Raw genomic sequence first — 23,411 nt, 5'->3', positions numbered from 1 at the left:
CACTGCCCTAATCCTTCAGTTCTTTATCTGCGATCGTCACGTTCGTAACTTAGCATGAGAAAACCAAGGTCCTTTGTACTTTTTGAAGGCTTTAATAAGATTTAATGTCAAGACTACAGACCCAGCAGTGGCTCTCAGCAGACCTCAGAACAGCTGTGGTTTGGCCGAACTCTTGCTATGTTTACCTCTGTACAAGACGCTGTGCTAATGCTACCCAGAGTTATGTTCAGGTACACAGCACACATACTATAGTAAAACCTATGACATTGCTATAATATGAATGTGGGAGTTTATGAGGGTAATTAACAGAATGTGCCTGTAAAATGCAAAACAAATAATTCTTTTTTTTATTTAGAGCATAAGTAATGTTGCTAGCTAAGTCAGTATGCTTTAGCCTAGTTGAGGAAGTAAAGAATCCCATTGTGTTCCATAAAGAGAAGAAAAACTCTGTGATCATAGGAGGGTAAGGCCACATCAGCTAATTAACACAGATGTGAACAATGCTAGCCTTTAGATAACTTTAGCTAATGTTAACAGCCGAGAGATAAACAGTCGTCCCCCTAACGGAGCTGCAGACAGCCGCTATAACTTTACTCTCTGTTTCTGGAGATTTAAATGACGTTTGAATGGAGAAACATAAACGTTAAATATAAGACTGAATGTCGTGGGTCGGAAAACTATGTTGTGTTTTGACAGACGTGATTTTGTAAGTTTGCTAGTGCAGTTAGTTCAGCTCCAGTACTGCAGCCCCTGCACTGCATAACTTGCAGTTTCCCTGGTTAAAATACCTGATATTATAAGCTAATTAATCTTCTGCTGAACGAGGTGTCACATAAAAGCTAGAATACCTGGTAGTATAGTCATTTTGCTTTCTGTTCGCAACAATTCCTTTCACTCAAAAAGGTACAATAACCAACGTTTCATAAAAATCTGGACCGGTTACAAGTTAACACATCTGAGGAGTGTCTGAGGTAATCCAAGGCTCACAACAATTGCAGAATCATAAATGAAGTGTGAAGGCTATCACATTCTGAACTGGTCAACCCAATCAATCAGGTACAGCGACACACAGCGCAAGCTTTTGTTTGACTCCATAGTAACAGGGCTGCTTCGTCTGAGGCCTAAATGTTCCCTCCTGATTCTCACACGCAGGTCACAATGCACTGAAGCTTTGCACTGCATAATCCAATCTTTTCTTTATTGGTGCCAACTGCAGAGAGAGCTGCTTATGGTCTCTGGAGTGAAAACAGCACAACACAAATTCACATAGTCCAAGGACAGGTCGCCCTGCCCATCTGAACACTAGGTCTTCCTGTGAAGTTGTTTTGCGAGCATTTTATTTGGCCAATGAATCTGTTCACTTCATCAAAAGCTGCTGGGGAACCAAACCTTAGAGTTTTTATTGTTATTTTGCTTTGCTATTGAAAAGCTATTATGCAGTGACACCTTTAATTACACATTAGTTACATCATGAATGGACTGAGTCTGCACCACAAACAACAAAAATGTAAAGAATGTCTTATTTTGGCAAAACAAGACTTCTACTTGCACACACAAATGTGGCATTGATAAAGGCTGGGTGCTAGAGAGATGCAATCATTGGATATCACTGATAATTGACAAGTAGCCCAATGCTTAAAAGTGCTTAAAGACATGTGTCAATGTTTGGAGACTCAGTAAACTGTTTGCCCAACAGTGTTACTTTAAAAATGTGTTCTGGTACTAATCACCTGTTTGAAAAAGTAATCTGTATTAATCCAAAAGCATAACTATACTAAAGTAAGATAGTTTCATCACTTTCTGTTCCTTTTGCTTTACTTGTCCTGTTAAAGTTGCATTATTAAATAAAAAAAAAGAGAAAAATAATGTCGACAGGGCGGCGTTATCACTGTTTCACGAAGCAAAATGACAGAATACTGCCTAACTATCGGTGCTTTATATCCAAATCAAAAGGTCAGTTTGGTAGACATCTTCTTTTGAAACTCCTCATCAACAGTAATTATAAATAGAGGACATTCTAAAAACTCTGATTGGCCATCATTTGTGTTCTATCTGCTAAAAGGTCTGTTCTAAGGCCATTCAAAAAGGTATGCCATGCTTGGGTGCTTCCTCAGTTCTCAGCAAACCGACATGTTCTGTGAGTTCTGTGATTGAAGGCATTCAAGTGGGAGTAGATTATGTTAGTTATAGGTAATGATACTTCACACACATTAACACTTCTGTTGAGCAGCCATCGCTCTTAAACTATTGACAAAAGACTTGTGACATATATATCACTAAAAATAGCTGATTCCGAAACATGGCAATGAGTTTGCGTGTATGTAATGTAATCCCACTTCTAATCACCTAGTTTTTATAATCTAACTGTAATCTGATTACTATCTGTAACAGAATAGAGTTACCTTTTTTGTGTCCTGATTACATGGTAACGTATGTATTCTGATACTACTCAACCCTGTTGACAAATAATTTTTAATAACAATGTAAAGTCATATACATTTTATATTATTGTTACAGACCAGGGATTAAAACATTTTGTTTTTCTTTTACTTGCTTTACTTTACTCTGTTCGTAAAGCATGTGGACATGGTTTTGTAATTCCCTCACTTGCTTGCGTTCATCAGGCTGAAAATTCTCCACTAGGGGCAGCTATTAGCACACAAGTAGCTTTGGTGTGCATTATTGAAAGGGAGGAAACTGACATAAACCAACACCAGCAGATTTCTGGCAGTGCACGTGTTTGCAATCACACATTTCAAATGGGTCTTTTATTATCTAAAGGAGTTAAATATCTTTAATATTCAATATTATTAAACATTTGTAATGTTATTTTCATGTAATCTGTTCATTTTAAAAAGCACAAAAAGCATGTAGCACATTAAAAAAAACGTGATTTCCACATGGCTGGTGACATAAGTGATGATCCTCATTTTGTAACAAGAAAATATTAATATATATTTTAGCCAATTATGAACTGAAGGTTTAAAGTGAAAGAATTAAAGGAAGTTTCTCTTCTTGATGTGAGAAATAATCCACTTAAAATTACAGTGTGCTTTGATTATTGCCAGTTATAACTGGACTTCTATGAGATAAAAGAGAGAAAAGGTACTATCGTTACAGCCGGACACTAAAGTTCTTGTATAGACCATGCACCTCGTCTAGACTCTGTTCCCACTCTAGTTTATATTGAGCTCTGTCTGTTCTTTGTCAAGAACGGTCAGAGGTCCCTGAATGATGTACTAATACAGCAGCGTCAGGCTACATTTAGTGCAGGTCAGCTCATTAGAACTTCGAATTCATAACAACTCAATCTCTGAAAGGAAGTATCGCTCCATTTCACACTTTAAGTAGCGTAGCATGGCTCTAAACACTGCTCTCAATGATTTACTGGTCACAGAATTAGTCACAGAGAGATAAGCCTATTTGCTGAGATAAACCTTTGATATTTTTTTTTCACTCAGCACCCAGGCACGCTCATGATCATAAGGGATCTCCTTATGTAACAAACTGTACTAGATGTTAATGTGATAGGCGACAACTTTTCTTGCTTCAGATGCATTTTGAGATGCAATTACTAGGTGTCAACACTGCATCCTCAGAATTGACATTAGCAGAAAGATGTCTGCAGTTACTTGGTGTAGGTACTTTAATACAGCACAATCACAACACAGCTGCCACTGGACTGAGGCCATTGCTTGGAACCCCCTTTGAATTATTAGAAGTACCCTGATCTACCAATTTTAAAATAACGCAAGTCCATTGCACGCAAAAGGAAATGTAATTTAGGTCTCAGCTCACATGTGAAGCGATCACTCCACAGGACGTAACCCAAGCTGTTTACGTCTGCCTGGCTGAGGCCTGCGTGTTTAATACAGTGTCGAACAAGCTGAGATAATTGGGGCTATGCAGCAAACATGGAAATAAGTGACTTCAACATTCTTACAATTATAAATTCTTCCAATTTTACTACAACAGTAATGATACAGTGGTTAAAACTGACCCCAAGTCCTCCAGAAAGTGAACCATAGTGCTGAAACAAAGGCTGTTCTTAGCGCAGATCCTATCAAGATGTAACTGTAGCAGCTCTGATGCGTGTTAGCAAAGAGGCTAACAGTGAAAAGTCTATGAATAGGACTGACCTCTGGCGTGGAAATCTGCAGTTAGCAGGCTAGCAGGTGGCTTCTTCACGGCAGCAGAGCGGTACACGATGTGAGGACGGCCATCACCTCCATCCTCTTGCTCGATCACACGTTGTCCCGTCTCCACCGGCTCGATGAAGAACTCCTCCTGCTCCGTCCGGATCATTCCCGCCTGGGCCAGAGAGAGGAGACGGGAAGTAGTTGTGTGTGTTACAGTGAAAAATGTATATATCATTGTATAATTAACATATCTAATTGTATATTTACATAAATATTTTTTAGTAAAACTTTACAAGAAGTACGCCGATTTTTGTGGGTTAACAGTGGTCAATTATTGTGGAATATTTCTTTTAACAAACAAAATAAAAAACAAAGTGGACTACTTCAGACATTACAGACTAGACAGCGGGAAGTGATCAAGGGTCCGCTGTGTTTTATTTTCATTTAAAATATGACCAAAACATCCCTGACTCAGCCACCCAGCTATAGAGGTTTATATGTCACATTATCTGTACTTATTTGCATACTTGTGTAATTATGACAAAATTCAGTGGTGTACCAGATAAACCACTGTATCGCCCACTTCTAATAGTGGGCATACAGAAAAATACTCTATAGTTGCTCTTTAAATTGACAAATGAATAAAAAAGTCCAAAATGTTGTTACGAAATCATTTTGTTTCCTTCTCCTATTCAGTTAGATAGAAGAAAAACGATATTCTTAAGACAGCAATGTTCTGATGGAGTCCAAATTCCCTTTTCCCTTGGATCTCTTGGTGCCAACACTGAAGCTAAAAAAAATGCTAGTGAACACTGGCAACACAAACAATGCCCTTTCACTCCAGCTCCTCTGGGGAACATAACCTTAACATTTTTGGAAATCTATAACACCTCTACCAAAAAAAGAACGAAGCAAACAAGGCCAAGAGCACAGAGAAAGAGAGTACAATGTACACAGTGCAATATGCACTCATAGCACTGAGTTAACCTCCATTTGTGTTTCTGGCTATGGAGATGCACACAGAGACTGGAGAACATGGCTACCAGCCACACCATCAAACAGGAATTTGTCCACAGCCTATCTAAAGCGTTTCAACAGTTTGGAAAAGAGAGCACAGAACTGAAATGCTGAAACTAAAAGTTTCTAAAAGTCTCTAAAAGTTAAACAAACAGCACCATATAACAACATCTCCTAAACATTAATAGAACAGCTATCAAACAAGTCTTTTATTAAGCACAGAGTACAAGGACTCAAAACGTCAAACGCTTGTCACAACAACCACTGACAAAAATACAAAACTATCTTGCTTATATACGATGTGATCTACTTAGCTCGATGGTCAAAAGTGACCACTGCCCATTCGGTTACGCTTTCAGGTATTTAGATATCTAACATGCAAAAAATCGCTGACATATGGAAGCTAGTTTGCTCGGTATCAGTGATCATTTCCCCTTCAGGTCACTTTGGCTAACGTGCTAATCTACTGTGAACGTTCTAAAATTTGCTCACTTACTACATTTTCAACAAACACATGGTTGGACTAGGTAAAGGGTTCTGTGTGGAACCATTTCAGGCTTAAATAGTTCTTTGCATGGTGAAAAGGCTTTTCTGATTGATAGAGAATGTGCTGGTTCTATACAGCACCAAAAAGGGTTTTATGATTGCTGCAAGCTTGACATCGTAACTTTTATCAAGCTGTGTAACGACTGTCAAGTACCTTTTTTGGTGCTACATTCAACCATTTTCACAAAGGTTCTATATAACAGTCCAACTGAAAGCGCTGACCTGCTACCATCCAGAAGCTAACAGGCTGGACAACCGCACATGCTAACCGCTAAGCACTTTACTACAGCACTTCCAGCTACAGTTTTGGTGTGTGTTCGCCTGTGCAGCTGATGCTTCCTTGACATGATCTGCAGTGAGAGGGCAGCGATGAGAGAGCACTCATGCACTGCAGCCCAAGCGGAGCGTGGCTGGAGATCACAGTGCAGAAACGTGCTAAAAGATCCATATGTCAGGCCGTGTTACGCAAGAGGCCTCAGAAGGGTGGATACCCTGCCTGACCTTCTCCACTGTCAGAGGGACAAGAGAAAGAGAGAGAGCACAGGATTGAGTATGATAGAGGGATTAGAGGTGCATGATCGGAATCAGCTAGGATCACAATCAGCTGACTTTTGCTCCTAACGCTAAATGCAAGGTGCGAAATACAGAGGGTAACCATTTTGTTGTCATTGAAGCTAGAATCAGCACCACTGTGGCAAGTGAGCAGCCAGCCAATGCTGGATTAGGAACCCCTGAATACCAGGGGGTATTTCACACACTGGCTGCGTGTCCACTTCGGGACCCCCCTGCTGGCTGATAATGGGCATTGTTGTTTTGTTATGGAAATAAAGGAACCATATGGAACATATGGAGAACAAAATAACTTCTTCTTCTTCAAAAACTTCTTCCTTTTCAGAATGTTGTCATCCACAAAAGTTAAAATTAAGCTTGCTCAACCTCAATAGCAAGCTAGCTACCTTAGTAAGTAACTTTAAATTCTGCATGGTTTAAAAATTGCTTTAATACTTGAGTTACCTAAACTTTATCCATTCAAACAACAACCCTCCAAATCCTCACTGTAAACAGCTAGATATAAGCCGGATACTTTCATTATTGTGTTAAACCATCCTGGATTTCAATTACTGTGTTAACACACTGTCAGCAGACCATCTGAGCATGTTTTCAGAGCACACGGAAAACAGAGCGATAGATACACATGACAGGGCTCTGAAATCTGATTGGCCACCCCAAAATTTCCACCATGTCATTGGCTTCAACTTGTTGCTTTAACAAGTTAATGAGGTGATGGAGTGTGAATGGAGAGGTTCTGCACGTTGGAGTTGAGGTGGCTCAGAGCCAGGCTCAGGCTGCCAACGTACTGAATGGCGGTCCGAGGAGTTACCACTGCGCCACTTCACAGGCGAAAAAACAACTCAGTGAATGGGAATGAAAAAATGGCGGGAAAGGGCAAACAAAGGGGACGCTGAAAACAGTGTGCTCAAACAAAGGCTGAGATAGAAACGTAAAATAAAAGATAATCAGAAAACAAAAGACACTTCCTCTGTAATTAGGAGAGGAATATCAGCTTTATGTTTCACCTGTTTGCTCTTTGTGGAACAAACACTGTTTGTTTGGCTTGGAGCCGTTTCTTATTTAAGCCGTCTTTTTGTCTTTTAAGTAGTTTTGGGGCAATTTCTCTTTTTTAGCCCTCTTTTCTTCTTTTTTTGTTGTTTTGGGGCAATTTCTCTTTTTTCCAGCCCTCTTTCCTTTCCTTTCCTTTCCATCTAAATACCCACCTGAGCTAAGTACCGTACCAGTCACCCCTCTACAAAGGTATGGTAAAGTGCTGCTGTTTGCCACGGCCTTAAGTTGAGGAGTCCACAGGTGTGCCAGGTTGGGCCTAATCAGCCCGAGGGCTTCTGGCAATTGGAGTTCCCTGAACTTGTGGCACCTTGCCGCCGTCGCCCACTGCTGGCAGCTGGTGGCACAGGCTGGACCCTTATCGTCTGTAGTGTCAACCAATCCTAACTGCTAGCCTAGCCACTAAGCTACAGGATAATAAGTACAGTCAGGCTAGCATTAGTGTAACTCTTACTTAGTCGTTCAATAACATCATGAAGAACGTAGTTATTCTATCTTTATTCAGCACAAAATGAAAGCCAAAGACAACATTTTTATGCTTTCAGTCAGAGAAAAAGAGCCTGACTGAGGTACGTTAGCCAGCTAGATAGCCAGCTTCCTTTCTAACCTCATCTCATTTCTGCCATTTGAGTAATCCATAACAATGATTTGAAGACAGTTACCACAGTTTTCTGGCTGCAATAAGATTACTGGGCGTCCTAGCAGTAACATTAGCTATCTGCCTTTTTTCTGCATTTGCTGGCAAATGAAAGCAAAAATCAAACAGCCTGCAGCTGTAGTTTCTCAGAACTTCCCTCCACCTTCAAGATAGATCATTAGAAGGGGGTCTTTCTGGCCTTTAAACCAGAGAATCACACAGCTGTAGGATACAAGTAGGCTTGTTTTCTTACTTTGGCCAAAATGTCCCTTATAATATGTTCCGATACAGTCACTTCTTTGGATGATCATTTTATCAATATAGCCCAGCACTAGGTTATGTTTACTGTTTGAATTAACAGTAAATGAACATTGGGCCTCATTCACCAATATCTTCCTAAGTTTTTTCTGAAATGTGTTCTTGAAAAAGGTCCTAAGAAAAAGTCTACGTCAGATTCATGACGTGTTTTTAAACCACAGAACTCTTCACACCTTTGCTGCTCTTGAGTGTGTGTAGATTCTGTTCTTACCTCAGAACAAATCCCGATAGAGAAAACACTGGTGAATGTCAGAATCTTCGAAAAAACTGCATAAGTGGGTTTCAAGAAGAAATTTCTTCTTAAGAAAGGTTGGTGAATGAGGCCCAATGTTACTGTCTTTGTAGCTGAAGGTGTGACTGCTAAAAAATTGCCAATTTGGCTTTAAAGAAAGTGGAATTGTCCATAAAAATTCACGACTGGCGCACTCCTAAGAGGAATACAAGTGTAGGGCGAGATGTACCCTGTCTGGAGGGTGAAAGAGTGGCACCTCATGGCAGCGTTAGCAGGAGATAAGAGCGCTAGGTGCAGAGTAGGCACTAACACAGTGTCAGGTAGCACATCCCCCTCCTCCACTACCTCTCTCTATCTCTCTTTCTCACTCTGGCTCTCCACTCCAAAACAAAGCGCTCCGAAAATTGCCCGTCACTCTCCCTAATTCCATCTGTCTGTTTAGACAACTGGTAATTACCAGCCCTCCCGACAGCCCCCACGCACCAACCATGAGGGAGATCTCAATGCAGCAACACTCAGACACACACACACAAACACAGAAAGTGACACGCTCCACACACGTTGTCATTCTGTTTCTTCTCGATCTGAAAGACCGCACGTTTGAGGGTGAATGATGCCACGATTGGGGCGCACTGAGAGGAATAGATGGGCCTTTTGTGAACTTAACTGCAGCCTTTCTGTCATAGCGGTTCCTCGCTGCTACGTCACATTTAAGAGTTTATCAGCCTGCTTCAGTGAGCAGAAAGTAGTTCAGAGGGAGAGCAGAGCTAATAACTAACTATAAAGGAGAAGATTACATGTTATTAGCTACATAAGAGGCAGTGACACAGTAAAGAACGTTCTTCTTTCACATTTCAAAAGAAGCTAATGCTGGAAGTTAGCATCCTGGCCTTCTGTTGGGCTGTGTGCACTTTGATTATATTTGATACCTGTTGGTGAACCTCTTAGGTACCACACTTGTATAAGCAGTGTCCCAATTCAAGCAGAATTAGACTTCAGAACCATTAGCCAACTGGGTTTGCACACAGAGGAATTAGACCTCTGCATTTAACCCATCGGTGCAGTGAAATGCCCACATACATGCACACTAGTGAAAACACACACACTAGGGGGAAGTGAGCACAATTGCCCGGAGCGGTGGGCAGCCCTATCCACGGCACCCGGGGAGAAGTTGGGGGTTAGGTGCCTTGCTCAAGGGCACTTCAGTCACGTACTGTCAGCCAAAGGAAACCGGAGAAACCGGCGACTTTCCGGTCACAATGCTGGTTCCCTAACCTCCAGCCCACGACTGCCCCACTCAGGAGCTGCATCCTTCGGAGGTTGCATTTGAAGGCCAATTGCGTCAGAGCGGCATGATTAGGCTGTCCCGTTTCAAAGGCTCCTTCATATGTGGCCGAGAAATGTGTCCTTCTTTTCCATGCCATGAAAGATCCAATGGGTGGATTCCTCAGCAGCCAACATATCCTGAGGTTCATTGCGTGCGGCGAGGATTCGTGAACATGCCGGCGTCAGCAGAGGAGCGAACGGCGGCTGAGGAGTCACTTTTAAATGTAAGTATGGGGTTTAAAGTGTGTCGACTAGCTAACGAAACAAATGTTAAAAAAAGCCAATGTGGTCTAAAGCAAAACTTACGCTAACGTTTGGTTTTGTTTTAGGGAGCAAGGAGAAGGTAGACAGATTTATAAGATTGTGAGGAACTATCAAAAAAATATTAAAATCAAAGTTTCTGGCTCCATCTTTAAAGAACTTTAAAAGATCTTGACAGGAGTGTTGTTTCATGATGCAACAGTAAGGGTGGGAACAGCGGTGCTGAGATGCTAATAGGAAATCCGCCATAGAGCAGACCGTCTCATTTGGGTTCAGCCTTCGTGGGTCTATGCAGCCTTCAAAGGACAAGCCTTTGTAGACCGCATCCTTCGAAGGATGCAGCCCCTCAATGGGGACACACCCAATGATTCCTTAAACTCACATTGGGCATGGCTAATGGCTAATGTAAAGGCTAATGTATGGCTGCTCTAGCGCATCCCAATCTATTGACATGTTATGCCTTTCATTCCATTATCGAAAAACAAATAGTTTTAGTCTGTAGGTGTAGCCTTATTTTAGCCACACCCCTGCATTTTAGAGTAGGAAGTGGGACTGCATCCCTGTCCTGCCCTGGCCACACGGTGAGCAGTTAGATCTTATTATTTTAAAGTAAATGTCTTAAAATCTGTGTGGAACATTAAGAATTGTCACTACCAAAACTTTACTAAACTTTATTAAAACTTTTTTGTGTTTTAATGAAAATATTCTGATCTTATGTGTGCACAACTGTTCAATGCTGCGTTTACTGTTTGCAGTCATGTACTGCTTTTGAATTCCGCTCAAAATTAGCTAAATATGTCATCACCAAAACGGTCACTACTGAAACACTTGGTAAAGTTTGAGAGGCATTTTGATTGTATTCATAGTGAAAAAATGAAACGTTCAATCATTTGTTTGAATAAAATACACAAAATTCAAGTATAAGATCATTCAAAGAAAAGGGATTTTAGTCTGAAGTCCAAGTTAAATATCTGAAATGAGTTTGACACAAAAATAGAAGTTACAATTAAATGGTAGCACATAGGTACACTCTCATAAATCAAGGTATGAAACTGTAACTGGGGCTGTACCCCTCTTGTCACTGGGGTGGTACCCTCAGGGGTGCATCTCAGTACCTTTAGTCAGGGAACATAACTGTACCATAATCCATTGAAATGATATTTTCTAAGTTGTATTGACTCCACACACCCCGTCTCGTCTCCAGGCTTTTTATTTTATTGTTCTGTTTTAGAACATTCGGTTATGAAAAGGTACAAATATGTAGTTTTTACCTGGAAAAACTTATTTAAGGCTCACAACTGGACCTTAAAACCACTGTTGTACTTCTGAGGTAACATTTACATTGTTTGTGCACCAATGAATGAAAAATGTACCTTCACAGAACCTACATTTCTAACAATGTAAAGCACTATAGCAGTTGGGGTCTTGCTCAAGGACTCTTATTGGTTTAAGCATGGTGTGCTTCTCCAGAAGGAACTGAACTCTGGTCTGCTGATTGGAGGGCAGCGCCAATATTGCCACTAGGCCACACCAACACATAGTGCTACTAAAACGGATCCTTTTGTAAATTAACAGAACAAGCAATGCATTAGACAGCAAAACAAACAGTCTTTTATTTTTTAGACATTTGCACTGACAAAATGGGGCTTGATAGTTAGTCCAAAATCTCTAAGAAAGAGTTGGGAATATCAATCTCTCTCTCACTTAAATAAGAGATGTACTAAAGATGTGCTAACTGGCCCAGGATGGCCAGTCTGACAGGGTTAAGTCCACCCTAACTGTAAATCGAGTACAGCCAAGTACAACAATTTGAGTGTGCATTTGTAGAACCACCCAGTCTCAGAGACACCGAATATCAGTCTAGAATGTTCAGGAAAGGAAAAGAGAATTGAGACAGAGACTTTGCCCTGACACCACCCCCACCCCCCCGACTTCTCTCTCTCTCACTCTGCTCATCCCTTCATCTTGGGCCGCTCTGATGGATGTACGCTGCGGCGCATGAGGCGCTCCCGCTCCAGAATACCAAACAGCGGGTGAGTGAGGCGGCGTGTCAGCCAGGAGAGATGGCGAGAGGGACTCTGAGACACGGACGTATCGATCCGAGGAAGGGGGGAGGGGGACTGGACAAGGCTGCACTGTCCCCTCAGCTTTCACAGAAGACGCTGAATAAAACATCAGGGACCCTCCACAGCCAAACGGAACAGTGTGTTCACTTCCTAGGAAGGATTTAAGAGACAGGGGCTCAGCAGATAGGTGGAGACACACTCAGGGACACGGGACACGTCCCAATCCTCCAAAATGGCTGCCTGTCACTGGTCTTGCCTGTTTGGCCGTCGATGCCAAGCAAGTCTATTAGAGTCTGGAGGAAAGTACTTTAAAGAGATACAACCCCATTCCCAAAAAAGTTCGGACGCTCAGAATAATGTAAATAGAACAGAATGTAATGATGTGCAAATCATTTAAACCTGATATTTAATTGAAAATAGTACAAAGACAACATGTTGAATGTTGAAACTGAGAAATTTTATTGTTTAAAAATATATGCCCGTTTTGAATTTGATGCTAACAACACAGGTGTGTTCCAATTACACCAAATATAGTCAGCCAAGATGTTTGGGGTCTGAAGTTTGCTTCATTTGCAGTGTTAGAACCATGAAACTTTGCAGGATGGTAGAGCCCTTAAATGAATAGGCTGCTTGTGATTTTTTATCATTTTGACATTCAAACACATTTTCTTCATAGAAATGAAAGTAGAGAATGCTCAATATCTTGATTAATTTCTAGTATTTAATATATAAATATAATACTTATATATCTTATTCCACCACAGTCAGTAAACACTCTGTAGCCAAATGTTTTTTAACACTCCTCAAATGTCACCATCATACAAGTACGCTACTAATGCCTTAGCAACCACCTGGGATACCACAGCAATGGCCTAACAACACCTTAGCAACCACCTTGGTTAGCATAGCAATGGACTAACAATGCCTCAGCAACCACCTGGGATACCATAGCAATGGCCTTACAACACCTTAGTAACCACCTAGGATACCATAGCAATTGCCTAACAACACCTTAGCAGCCACCTGGGATACCAATGCAATGGCCTAGCAACATATTAGCAATCACCTGGAATACCATAGCAATGGCCTAACAACACCTTAGCAACCATCTAGGATACCATAACAATGGCCTAACAACACCTTAGCAACCACCTGGGATACCATAGCAATGGCCAAACAATACCATTAGTACAACACCTTAGTAACCTTTTAACAACCATCAAGCAACCAACAACAAGCTGGAATACCATAGCAACCTGGTAGCAACTCCAAATACCTGGAATTACTAAATGAATCCAATTCAGTTATAAATAATAAACAGCGTTTCTTAAGATCCACATTAATCACAATGCCTTGCTAATGACTTTCAAAGGCATTAATGGCCAAGTTTTGGCCTATATTAGTGATCTGTTGAAGCACTGCAGCCCATCCAGACCACTTTGTTTAGCTGAAATAGGCGCACCAAAAACCCCTAGGATCACTTACAGCTCAGATGGTGGTCATCTTTTCTTAAATAGCTCCTTAAATAGAAGAATATTTGCCTGCTTAATGTGTTGAGCTTACTTTCTCCTGCTGTTTGTTATTATGCTGTTATTTCATTGAAACCATGGTGTTTGATTTTTTCTGTTTTACTTTTCTTCCTGTGTTAAGCACTTTGAGATTTTGGGCGTCAATGAAATGTATTTTGTTAGCAGCTTGCTGCATGGGGCTAGTGGCAGATGCTGCATCTCGAGGTGTGAGATGTGCGTTGCAAAAGAGTTTTTGTTGTGTTTCAGTCAGTCTCAGGCTCAGATGCTCGGCTCACAGAGTTACACATGCAGTCTGATGTAAACTGAGAAAATTAAACAAAAAAGGACTGATCTAGCTACATACAATCTTTGGCTGAAATTTCCACAGCTCTCAGAATCTCACCTCTCATAGCTATCTACACATCTCTGCACCCCAGTGGGAAACAATGTTTATCATAGTAAATTATAGTAGCAAGCATTTGTAATCCCTGCTAAAAGATTAAGGCCAATAAAGTTCTTGCTATGCCTTTTTTGGGATGCACCGATACCACTTTTACCCTGATATTGATACCTGATCCTCAAATATCTCCTGATACCGAGTACTGATACTGATCTTAACTCTGTCTAACCTAACCACATGATAGGTACCCATAATTCCTGATATTTACACAGTTCCACCTTTTAAAAGCAGTATTCTTTTTCACAAATGAAACACACCAAACTTGATTTTTTTTTCCAATAAAATTATTTCAGATGCTTAAGAAAACTACTATTTTTGTAAGTTAACACTGGCTTATTTTTCTGGAATGCTCAGTCACTTTAAATGAGACCATTTAAGCCACTCGCTATGCTAAAAGCTAATACCAGGCTCCAGTCAAATGTTACCCCAAGAGACTGGCAGTTCCTTCTAACTGTCTAATGTTCATACCATCCTGACCCAACATTATTTCAGACTGCAGATGACACAGCAGCAGAACTGTCAGACTTAGCTCTTCAGTATGTATGTTCACTGTGTTTTCTGGCTTGTTGTGGCAAACTGGTAAAAATGAATGCCTTAGAAAAAATTCCAACCAGTATATCACCCACCACTATTGCCTGACCTCGAAATTACACACACAAACACAGTGTCAGTAGGTGCAGCTGCAACGCTACCCATTTTTATTCAAGAATTCAGTTTGAAGCAGTTAGTAGCAAGTAAGTGAGAAATCCTCGATGGCCGGTAACACAGTACTGCACAATACTGTCACAATGAATGATACATATCACAATATTTTATGCTAATAGTGCCACTATTAAAAACTGCCATCTAAACCTCTGATTACAATCATTTCACACACTACACTGCACTAAATCAAATTAAACAGGACAATTATGTTGTCTTTATAATGAAACATTCAGTTCCTCACTGTTCTAGAAGCACTGACGATATCTATGATATGCTCAGAGAATCATATTGTTTATCATGGTAATGATAAAATATCATCCACCTCTACAATGCAGCTTTTTTTAATTTCTGCACACACATCACACTAAACAGTCTGTGATTGGTTGTTTTGCATGTCCATCAAACGGCCCTTTTCTATTAAAGTTCTAGAAACCTGGTCTGGCTTACGAGGCTGTATGAGTGTAATTCAGCAGTGGAATTTTTTTTTCCTTGTGTTTCAACACTAAAGTACTTTCTGCTTTATGTTTAACAGTATAACTGTTTTCTGCTTCCTTTTTTTTGTTCTACACTGTTAAAATAAAACTATTGTACAGGTAGATTTTTTGTTTATCAAGGTACAATGTAACTGTTCTCTCAAAGGTACAACAGTGGTTTTAAGGTCTGTTTGTGTATCTTAAATAAGCTTTTCCCAGGTGAGAAGTATGTATTTGTACCCCTTTGTAACCTACTTTTTTAAAACAGAACAAAAAAAAAGTCGAGACGGGGTGTGTGGAGTCAATACAACGTAGAAAATATAATTTCAATGGATTATGGTGCAATTATGCTCCCTGACTAAAGGTACCGAGATGTACCCCTGAGGGTACCACCCCAGTGACAAGAGGGGTACTGCCCCAGTGACAGTTTTGTACCTTGTTTTCTGAGAGTGTACTGCTGTACTGTAACACCTTAGCAACCACCTGGGATACCATAGCAATGCTCTAGCAACACCTTAGCAAACACTTGGAACAGCACAGCAATGACTCACCACCTAAAATACCATAGCACCAACTTAACACCACCCTAGCAACCACCTGGAACACAATGCCCACTGCTGTTTAAACAACCAAGCAACAAAAATAACACCTTTAAGTTAAAATAATTGAAAATGCTGCCTACTTAAACAACACATAAACAACCCACAACCTTCAACCATTCAGTACTATATAACCCCAAATACGTTAAACCTTAAAGTTTGTTTATAAACTTTCCCCTTGTTATTAATATTATAGCAAACGTTTTGAGATTAAAGAATAGTTTAAAAGGCTGTAGCAATTTTCATCCTCTAAACAAAAGGCTTCATTCAATAAAAGCCTCTTTATGAAAAAGATCCAAAGTGATTAGTTGCGTCTTTGGGAAGTTCCATCTTTTTCTGTCTGTGGCATCTTGACTGTAGCTTAAGTGCTTCCATTAGGGAGTAAGTGTTAGTTTAATTTACATTTTTTGGAGTTAACTCCATACGGCATTTCTTTAACCACATAGCACATATTTAGTTGACAACGTTTGTCATAACACCCTCTTATCACCTTGGAGTTGTTTTCTTTGTGCGTGGGTGGATGCGTGCATGCACTTCCTGAGATTTTACATTCATAACAACATACGTTTATACAGGCAACTGGACTGAGAGAAAAACAGGAGAAACTGTCTAAAGTGGCTTAGGCGACCTTACTCATTAGAATCGTAGGCCACAAAGCCTCATTCTTCCATGTACTCCTGTCATAGTACAACATCCATACCTGACACCCTTCTCGAGTAGACTGTCAGATCAATTACTACATCCTAACAGCATCTCCTGCCAATTATCTGACGCTGCAGGCACATGAGTACAGCATGTGCCTATACATATGCTCCAGGGTAATAAAAAAACCTGATCAGAGTTGATTGGATGTTTTAAGGCGCTGTAAGCGTTTGCTTGTAGCCTTGTTAAAGTGCAACTCTTGTCTGCTTAATGAAAGAGCCAGTTAGCGTGTGTGCGAGGTGTAAGGTCTTTCTGAGCGATGCGACTTGATGGTTTCCATGACACCGCCTATGTATTCAAGGTGAGCAGGGCCTAAAAAAAGACCAACCGTGACTTTGAACAGTGGGGAGGCTGACAGTAAGTGGCATATCACCGTGACATATTAGATAAGCCTACTTTCTCCCTCAACGGAAAAGCGTGCACAGGTGCAGAGGTGCAGAGGCGTACAATAGCGCTACAGCCCCTTGAAGGTTAACAAACTATGCCACGCTATAGAACAGGCCCGCTCAACCGGTGACCTGTTCCCATTTATCCACTGTAAAGAAAGATTCACTTCTGCTCTTTTGTCACGTCAGGTTAGATTCTTCGGTCATGTCAACTCACAGTTTGAGTTTCAGTCAACGGAATTTGAAAGTTATAAGGTAATACTGCTTCAGTGCTCTTCGTAAGCCAGAGAATATATTTCATTTCTTTAAATTCCAGTCGAAATGGACTTAGCATATAAGATATTCCGCATTTTTACACATAAGTTATTCATTTTTATATAGGGGAGAGCGGGGCACAACACATTTTGTTTTTTTGTTGAATAACTTTAAAAATATTTAAGTTGGAATAATCCTATTTTTATGCAAGCAACATATATATCTCTGCTATAAATGAATACTTGAACTTTTTTCTAGCACCAACCATTCATGTACAAATCCACCGAAAATGATGAGAAGTGCAATGTTACAGAATACCCCATGAGTGAGTGATGAACTAGTGCAAAGTTAATTCAATGTAATTTTATGTTTTAATAAACACATATATTTTACAGATGCACTGCATTATATATTATCCACCTACACAGACAGACAGACAGCTCAATTGATACACACACACACACACACACACACACACACACACACACAAATTATATATGAACACTGACACGAGACTGTGTGTCAAACAATGACAGATTTATTGTTTGTCCAGTGCAGGACAGCAAATAAAAACATCACACATCAGTAAAGTATGGAACACTGTTTCTGAATAACTACAGCTTTACCAGCTGTTAATATCAATTTCATTAATATACTTATTTAAAACCGCAAAAACATCTGAAAGATGCTAATAAAGTAGAAAATCCTTCTTTCTCTTCTTAATCTTAAAATCTGTAAACATGTGGAACAAAAAGATATAACTGACTTTATTTGTTTTTGTTTACTAAAGGTGTCTTAGTTATACCGCTGGGTAACAACTAACCCTGCAGTACAGAGGCTATACTTCAGCCCAGCTAGCACCTGCTATGAGCTTATCAGCGGCTTCAAAATGGTGCTACGTTGTAAGAAACAAGATGGTGATTAAAGTAATATAAGTAACCAAAAAAAACTTGTGTTGAAAAAATTACTTACACATCCTCAAAACAACGCTGATGAATCGCTCTGAATTTTGGTGGGAGACCGTAGCTAGGAAATGTGGTAATGTGGTCAGAAGCATGCGCTGCTTGACCTTCTTTAACAACATGAAAAATCGGTGTTAATTCGTGCCCCATATTAGGTTGTTTCCTGTGCTCCCCTACAAGGTATTCATTAAACAGGTTCCTCAACAACTAAATACTATATCAGATTAATGTGTCCACGTTTGTTTTCTTTTCTTAGTCTCTTCTTGACAGCTACGCATCCTTTCAGACCCTTAGCACTGAGCTGTCTTCTCACAGATGGACAGAAACACCGATCTCTGAAATAAGAGTGGAGTTTGATTTTCTCCTCTCTCTCAAAGATGAAAGCTTTAAGTGCTGTTTATCTGATGGAGACAGTTTTGGTGGTCCCCCAGGTCTTGCAGGTGGTTGTTATGAGCCCCATTTTCTCTGCTTTTATATTTAAAAAAAATAAAAATGTTTTGGAAACTGTATTTTCTTTTATTTTTCCTTTAATCTCCTCAGAAATATCTCCTTACAAATAAATAAGTTGTACTTAATGGCATATGCATATGTGATGTACATGCAAACCATCCAATCTATAACATATATTATCAATATTATAAGAAAATCTCTATACATTTTCGTTAAAAGGGCAAGAAAAAATGGTCTCAACTCGCAAGTATAATAACATTAATCTAAGTGATTACGGACTATTTGTAGGTCTGTTCATCACGAAATCTTCTCACTATCTAAACAGCAGCTTGCATATTCCAAATCCAAAATGAAAAAAATAAGTTATATATTTAAATTTTAATGTATTTTATTTGAAGTATTCATTGGGATGATAATGCTGATGTAAAATATGTGCCTCTCAATTGTCCGTTATTCAGTCTTGCTGCTTTAATATTTACATGCAAACTCAGAAACACAGAAAGGAATCTTGTCTTCCAGCCGGGGAATCGAACCCAGGCCCTTCTTCTGTAAGGCGACAGCGCTACCCACTGCACATAAAGAATAGCATTTAAATGCGCACACACACACATCATCTAAACCACTTATCCTTCTGGGTCACTGGAGCCTATCCCAGCTGTCATTGGGCAGAAGGCAGGATACACCTTGGACATGTCACCAGTCCATCGCAGGGCAGACAGATATACATATACACACCTAGAGGCAATTTAGCATGTCCAATTGACCTGACTGCATGTCTTTGGACTGTGGGAGGAAACCCACGCAGACACAGGGAGAACATGCAAACTCCACACAGAAATGACCCTGGTCACCACGGCTGAGAATCAAACCCAGGCCATTCTTGCTGTGATGCGACAGTGCTACCCACTGCACCACCGTGCCGCCAACGGCTGGACCTCCTCCACAACGGCATTTTATAGATACTGTACTGCAACCACTGCGTTGTTTTGGCAGATAAGACAATGCACCTTATTCACCAGCTGTTCTTAAGAGGAAATTTCTTCTTAAAGCCCACTTACGCAGAAGCCATGTTTTCTGCATATAGTTGTCCTGCTTTAAATGTGCCCCTTGCCTCTTTACAACTGTTTTTGATGGCCTACTGCTGACCACCTGATGGCTGTTGTATTTTGTTATTTTCTCCATATCACATGTGTGTATATGAACCTGTTTTAAAAGCATATTGTTTGGGTAGTTTGGTGTATGTAGTGTTCCCTTATCTGTCCCTTTGGGACATTTGGGACACCTACTATGTGGGCTTGTGCTTCAAGATGAAAATGCTGTTTTATTCATGTAATAACAGGTCAATTACATTACATTATAGAAATGCTATCTGTAGTTACTTTCCATTGACAAACGATTCTCCACAAAGACAGCACCATCCCTCTAATTCACCCATTTGTTCCACTTGTTAGTGAAGAATGAGAATCATAGCATGCGGGTTGACTGTATTTGCTGGAATCCACCAATGATCTCAATTAAAGTGTACAAATCAGACTGTCACAGCATTCTTTTCAGCGTGCCGCAGAAACAGTGTGCTTTCACATCTTTGTAAAGCCTCGTAATATATGTGAACTGGAGCATCACGCCCAGTAAATCAGACGTGCTTAAAATCCAAATCACAACGTGTTTATACACTTCAAAATCGAACACATGTACAGAACAGTGACCCGTGCTTCAGTGGCGGTCAATGGGAGATGTGTTATGCTGGGCTTTGAAGAGGCCTAATCCCGTTCTGTCGTGCCGCTCTTTCTGCCAGAGCGTTTGATTTAAGGGCCCTTCTGACCTTCTCCCAGACGGAGAGAGGCGAGAGGGAAAGGCGATACTGCAGAAGGCCCGGAATTCATTTAGAGGGAGATTTAATTGAATCCACGCACTCCTGTGCCTGCACTAATTATCTGGCGAGAGAGAATATCGCCTTGTGCGAGCCAGAAAACGAGGAGGAGAAGACGAGTCCTCGCTAAGTGAACAGGACAGGACGTAAACACACACACATACACTGAAATAAACAGCGCTGCAAAGTAAGAAAGGGAAAATTAGCATTTAGCATCAAGTGCAGCAAACAAAACAGAGGAAAAACAGTGAGTTTTGTGAAAAGAGTGTTTGTTTTCGTACAGTTTCAAGATTAGAATGTTCTGACTTTGTAAGAAAACTAGGGAAAAAACAGGTTTAATCTACAGGTTAATGTTTCATGTTTCATTTGTTTGAAACTGAAAGAGCTATTTGGTTATTAAGGTGAAGATTAGGGTTAAAATGCCATGTGAACTTATGCAATCCTATACCATCAAATATGCTGGCTTTTGAACTACATGCTGATAACAAGCTGGATGGTCCCTTTCCTGTTTAGCCTGGATAATGTAACGTCCATAATTTCCAAAAAGAATTTCAAATTTTGCTTTGTTGGACCACAGGACACTTTTCCACTTCACCTCAGTCCATCTTAAATGAGCTCAGGCCCAGAGAAGGCGGCAGCGTTTCTGGATCCTGTTTATATATGGTTGCTTGTTTGTTCCGTGGATGTAGTGATGAGTTGTGTTCGCTGACAATGGTTTTCAGAAGTGTTCCTGAGCCCAGGCATTGATTTCCACTACAGAATTGTGTTTGTTTTTAATGCAGTGCCTCCTAAAGGTCTGAAAACACAAACAGCCAATAATGGTTTTCAGCCTTGTGTCTTGTCCTACAGAGATTTCTCTGAATTCTCTGAATCTTTTAATAATATTATGTACCATAGATGATGAAATTCCAAAGTTCCTTGCTATTTTATATTGAGAAAGTTATCTTGAATTGATTCACTATTTGCCCGCAGGGTCTGAACCCCTCCCCATCTTTACTTCTGAAAGACTCAGCTTCTCTGAGATGCTCTTTTTATACCCAATCATGTTACTGACCCGTTGCCAGTTAGCCAAATTAGTTGTGAGATGTTCCACCAGTTGTTTTTAAGCATTATATAACTTTAACAGCCTTTTGTTGCACCTGGCATCAAGGTCAAATTGGGCATATACAAAAAGAAAAAACAGTGCAATTTCATGTGTCAACATTTAATATGTTGTCTCTGTACTATTTTAAATAAATGTAGGGTTTTTGTTTACATTTTCACATCTTTAGCTAAGTGTTCACATGCTCATGTGCTCAAGTGCAGCTTGGTCCCATTTGACCTCAGTTACCCCTTCTTTCTCTCTCTCTCTCTCTCTCCCTCTCTTTCCAGTGTCATGTGTCTCTCTCACATGTGCACATCACTCACATCACACACTCACAATCCTCAATCTCCTAAATTCTCACCCAGGGCAGCAGAAGCCCCGGTGACTTTCCAGGGTGAGATACTTACTGACGTCAGACCGCGATACCCCCTGTACCATTCTGCCGGACACAGTGACCTCAGGTCAGACCGTGGACTGGACATCCATAATCACTCTTACACACATTCCCTCACTGACCTGCTGTCTGTCACTCAGCCACGGCAAAGCCTCCAAGAAGCCTGCATCTCTTCTGTACTAATCAGAATATTACAACGTCTCGAATGCTCTGCAGAAATGTTACTCTACTGCAATACACACACACACACACACAAACACACACACACATGCAGACACACACTACTTACACAATACCTACTTTAAAGGAAAGGTTTGGTCAAAATCTCATTTACATAATATCCCTTTACTCTAAATGCAGTCAATCCGCCAAGACATTGTCTCATATCCTTATAGTGCAAAATTAAAGAAGCAAACTTCAGACACCAAACAATTCTTAGCTAATCAACTACTGCTATAGTAATGTAAACATCTTTGTCAAACTGCTCCTTTAACCCTTTAAGGCTGACACAAAAGCATGGCTACTTCTGCCATTTAACCTATTTCCTTCATTAATTTGTGATCTCTCAGCGGTGTTGGTGTTTGTTTTGTTTGATATGTAAAGCATATGCTATAATAAAGTCACAAATTCTGATTTATTTAAAAACTTAAATAACTTTTGTTTTGTCACAAACTTAACCAGAAAACACATAAATAGGAATTTAAGTCACATATCAGTCGTGTTTTATTGTTACTCTGTTCAAACAAAACAATAATAAATGCTCACACTGTATTCAATATTAAAGGAGGCCTTGTGTTTCTTTCATACAGTGATAGACAACATGGCAGCTCGCACAAAGCTCTGATTCTACATTTCACTCTGGTCAACACGGACATGCATGTGTAGTAATTCCTCCGGCAGCAGATTAAAAAGAATTAAAGGACACATTGCTGGCGAGACACTCGGTTCCATAGGGTTAAAATGTCCTGCACAGGAAAAGATTATATCAGCAGGTCTCTACTGGCCGGTCCCTACAGTCTAAAGGCTAACACTCAAGCCAAAGCCAGCAGACTGTGTTCTATATATGAGTGTGCTGGAACAGGTGACTAAAGCTAGAGAGAAAAAGAGAATGAGAAAGAGAGAGAGAGAGAGAGAGATTTCCATTTTCCAGTTTTTTTTTTTTTTTTTAAATGAAGCCTTAGACATTTCGTACATTCCACTCGCACTTGGCTTTCATTGAGGAAAAACAGAACTTTTGGACAGTGACCGACTGCACTGACACACACACACACACACACACACACACACTTCAGCAAGAGATCAAGAGAGTGTGAGAAAGGAGAAAGAAAGAGTGGAACAGAAAGGAGGATGAGCCAAAAAAAAGAGAAGTGAAGTCCACGCTGACTGTTTCAGGTGTTCATG

At 40.3% G+C, this 23,411-nt stretch overlaps 1 protein-coding gene across 1 annotated transcript in view; it reads right to left on the bottom strand.

Moving 5' to 3' along the window:
• The window catches only part of LOC118807006 (A disintegrin and metalloproteinase with thrombospondin motifs 2-like), a 273,404-nt gene that overhangs the window by 158,295 nt on the left and 91,698 nt on the right, over positions 1–23,411 (bottom strand). The window contains exon 3 of the mRNA XM_036568771.1: positions 4,140–4,311. Within this exon, the coding sequence (XP_036424664.1) occupies positions 4,140–4,311 (172 nt within the window). The remainder of the gene's footprint in view (positions 1–4,139; positions 4,312–23,411) is intronic.

Source organism: Colossoma macropomum, unplaced genomic scaffold, assembly GCF_904425465.1.
Source record: "Colossoma macropomum unplaced genomic scaffold, Colossoma_macropomum, whole genome shotgun sequence".
Classification (NCBI taxonomy): Eukaryota; Metazoa; Chordata; class Actinopteri; order Characiformes; family Serrasalmidae; genus Colossoma; species Colossoma macropomum.
This window is presented reverse-complemented; position numbering and strand designations above follow the sequence as displayed.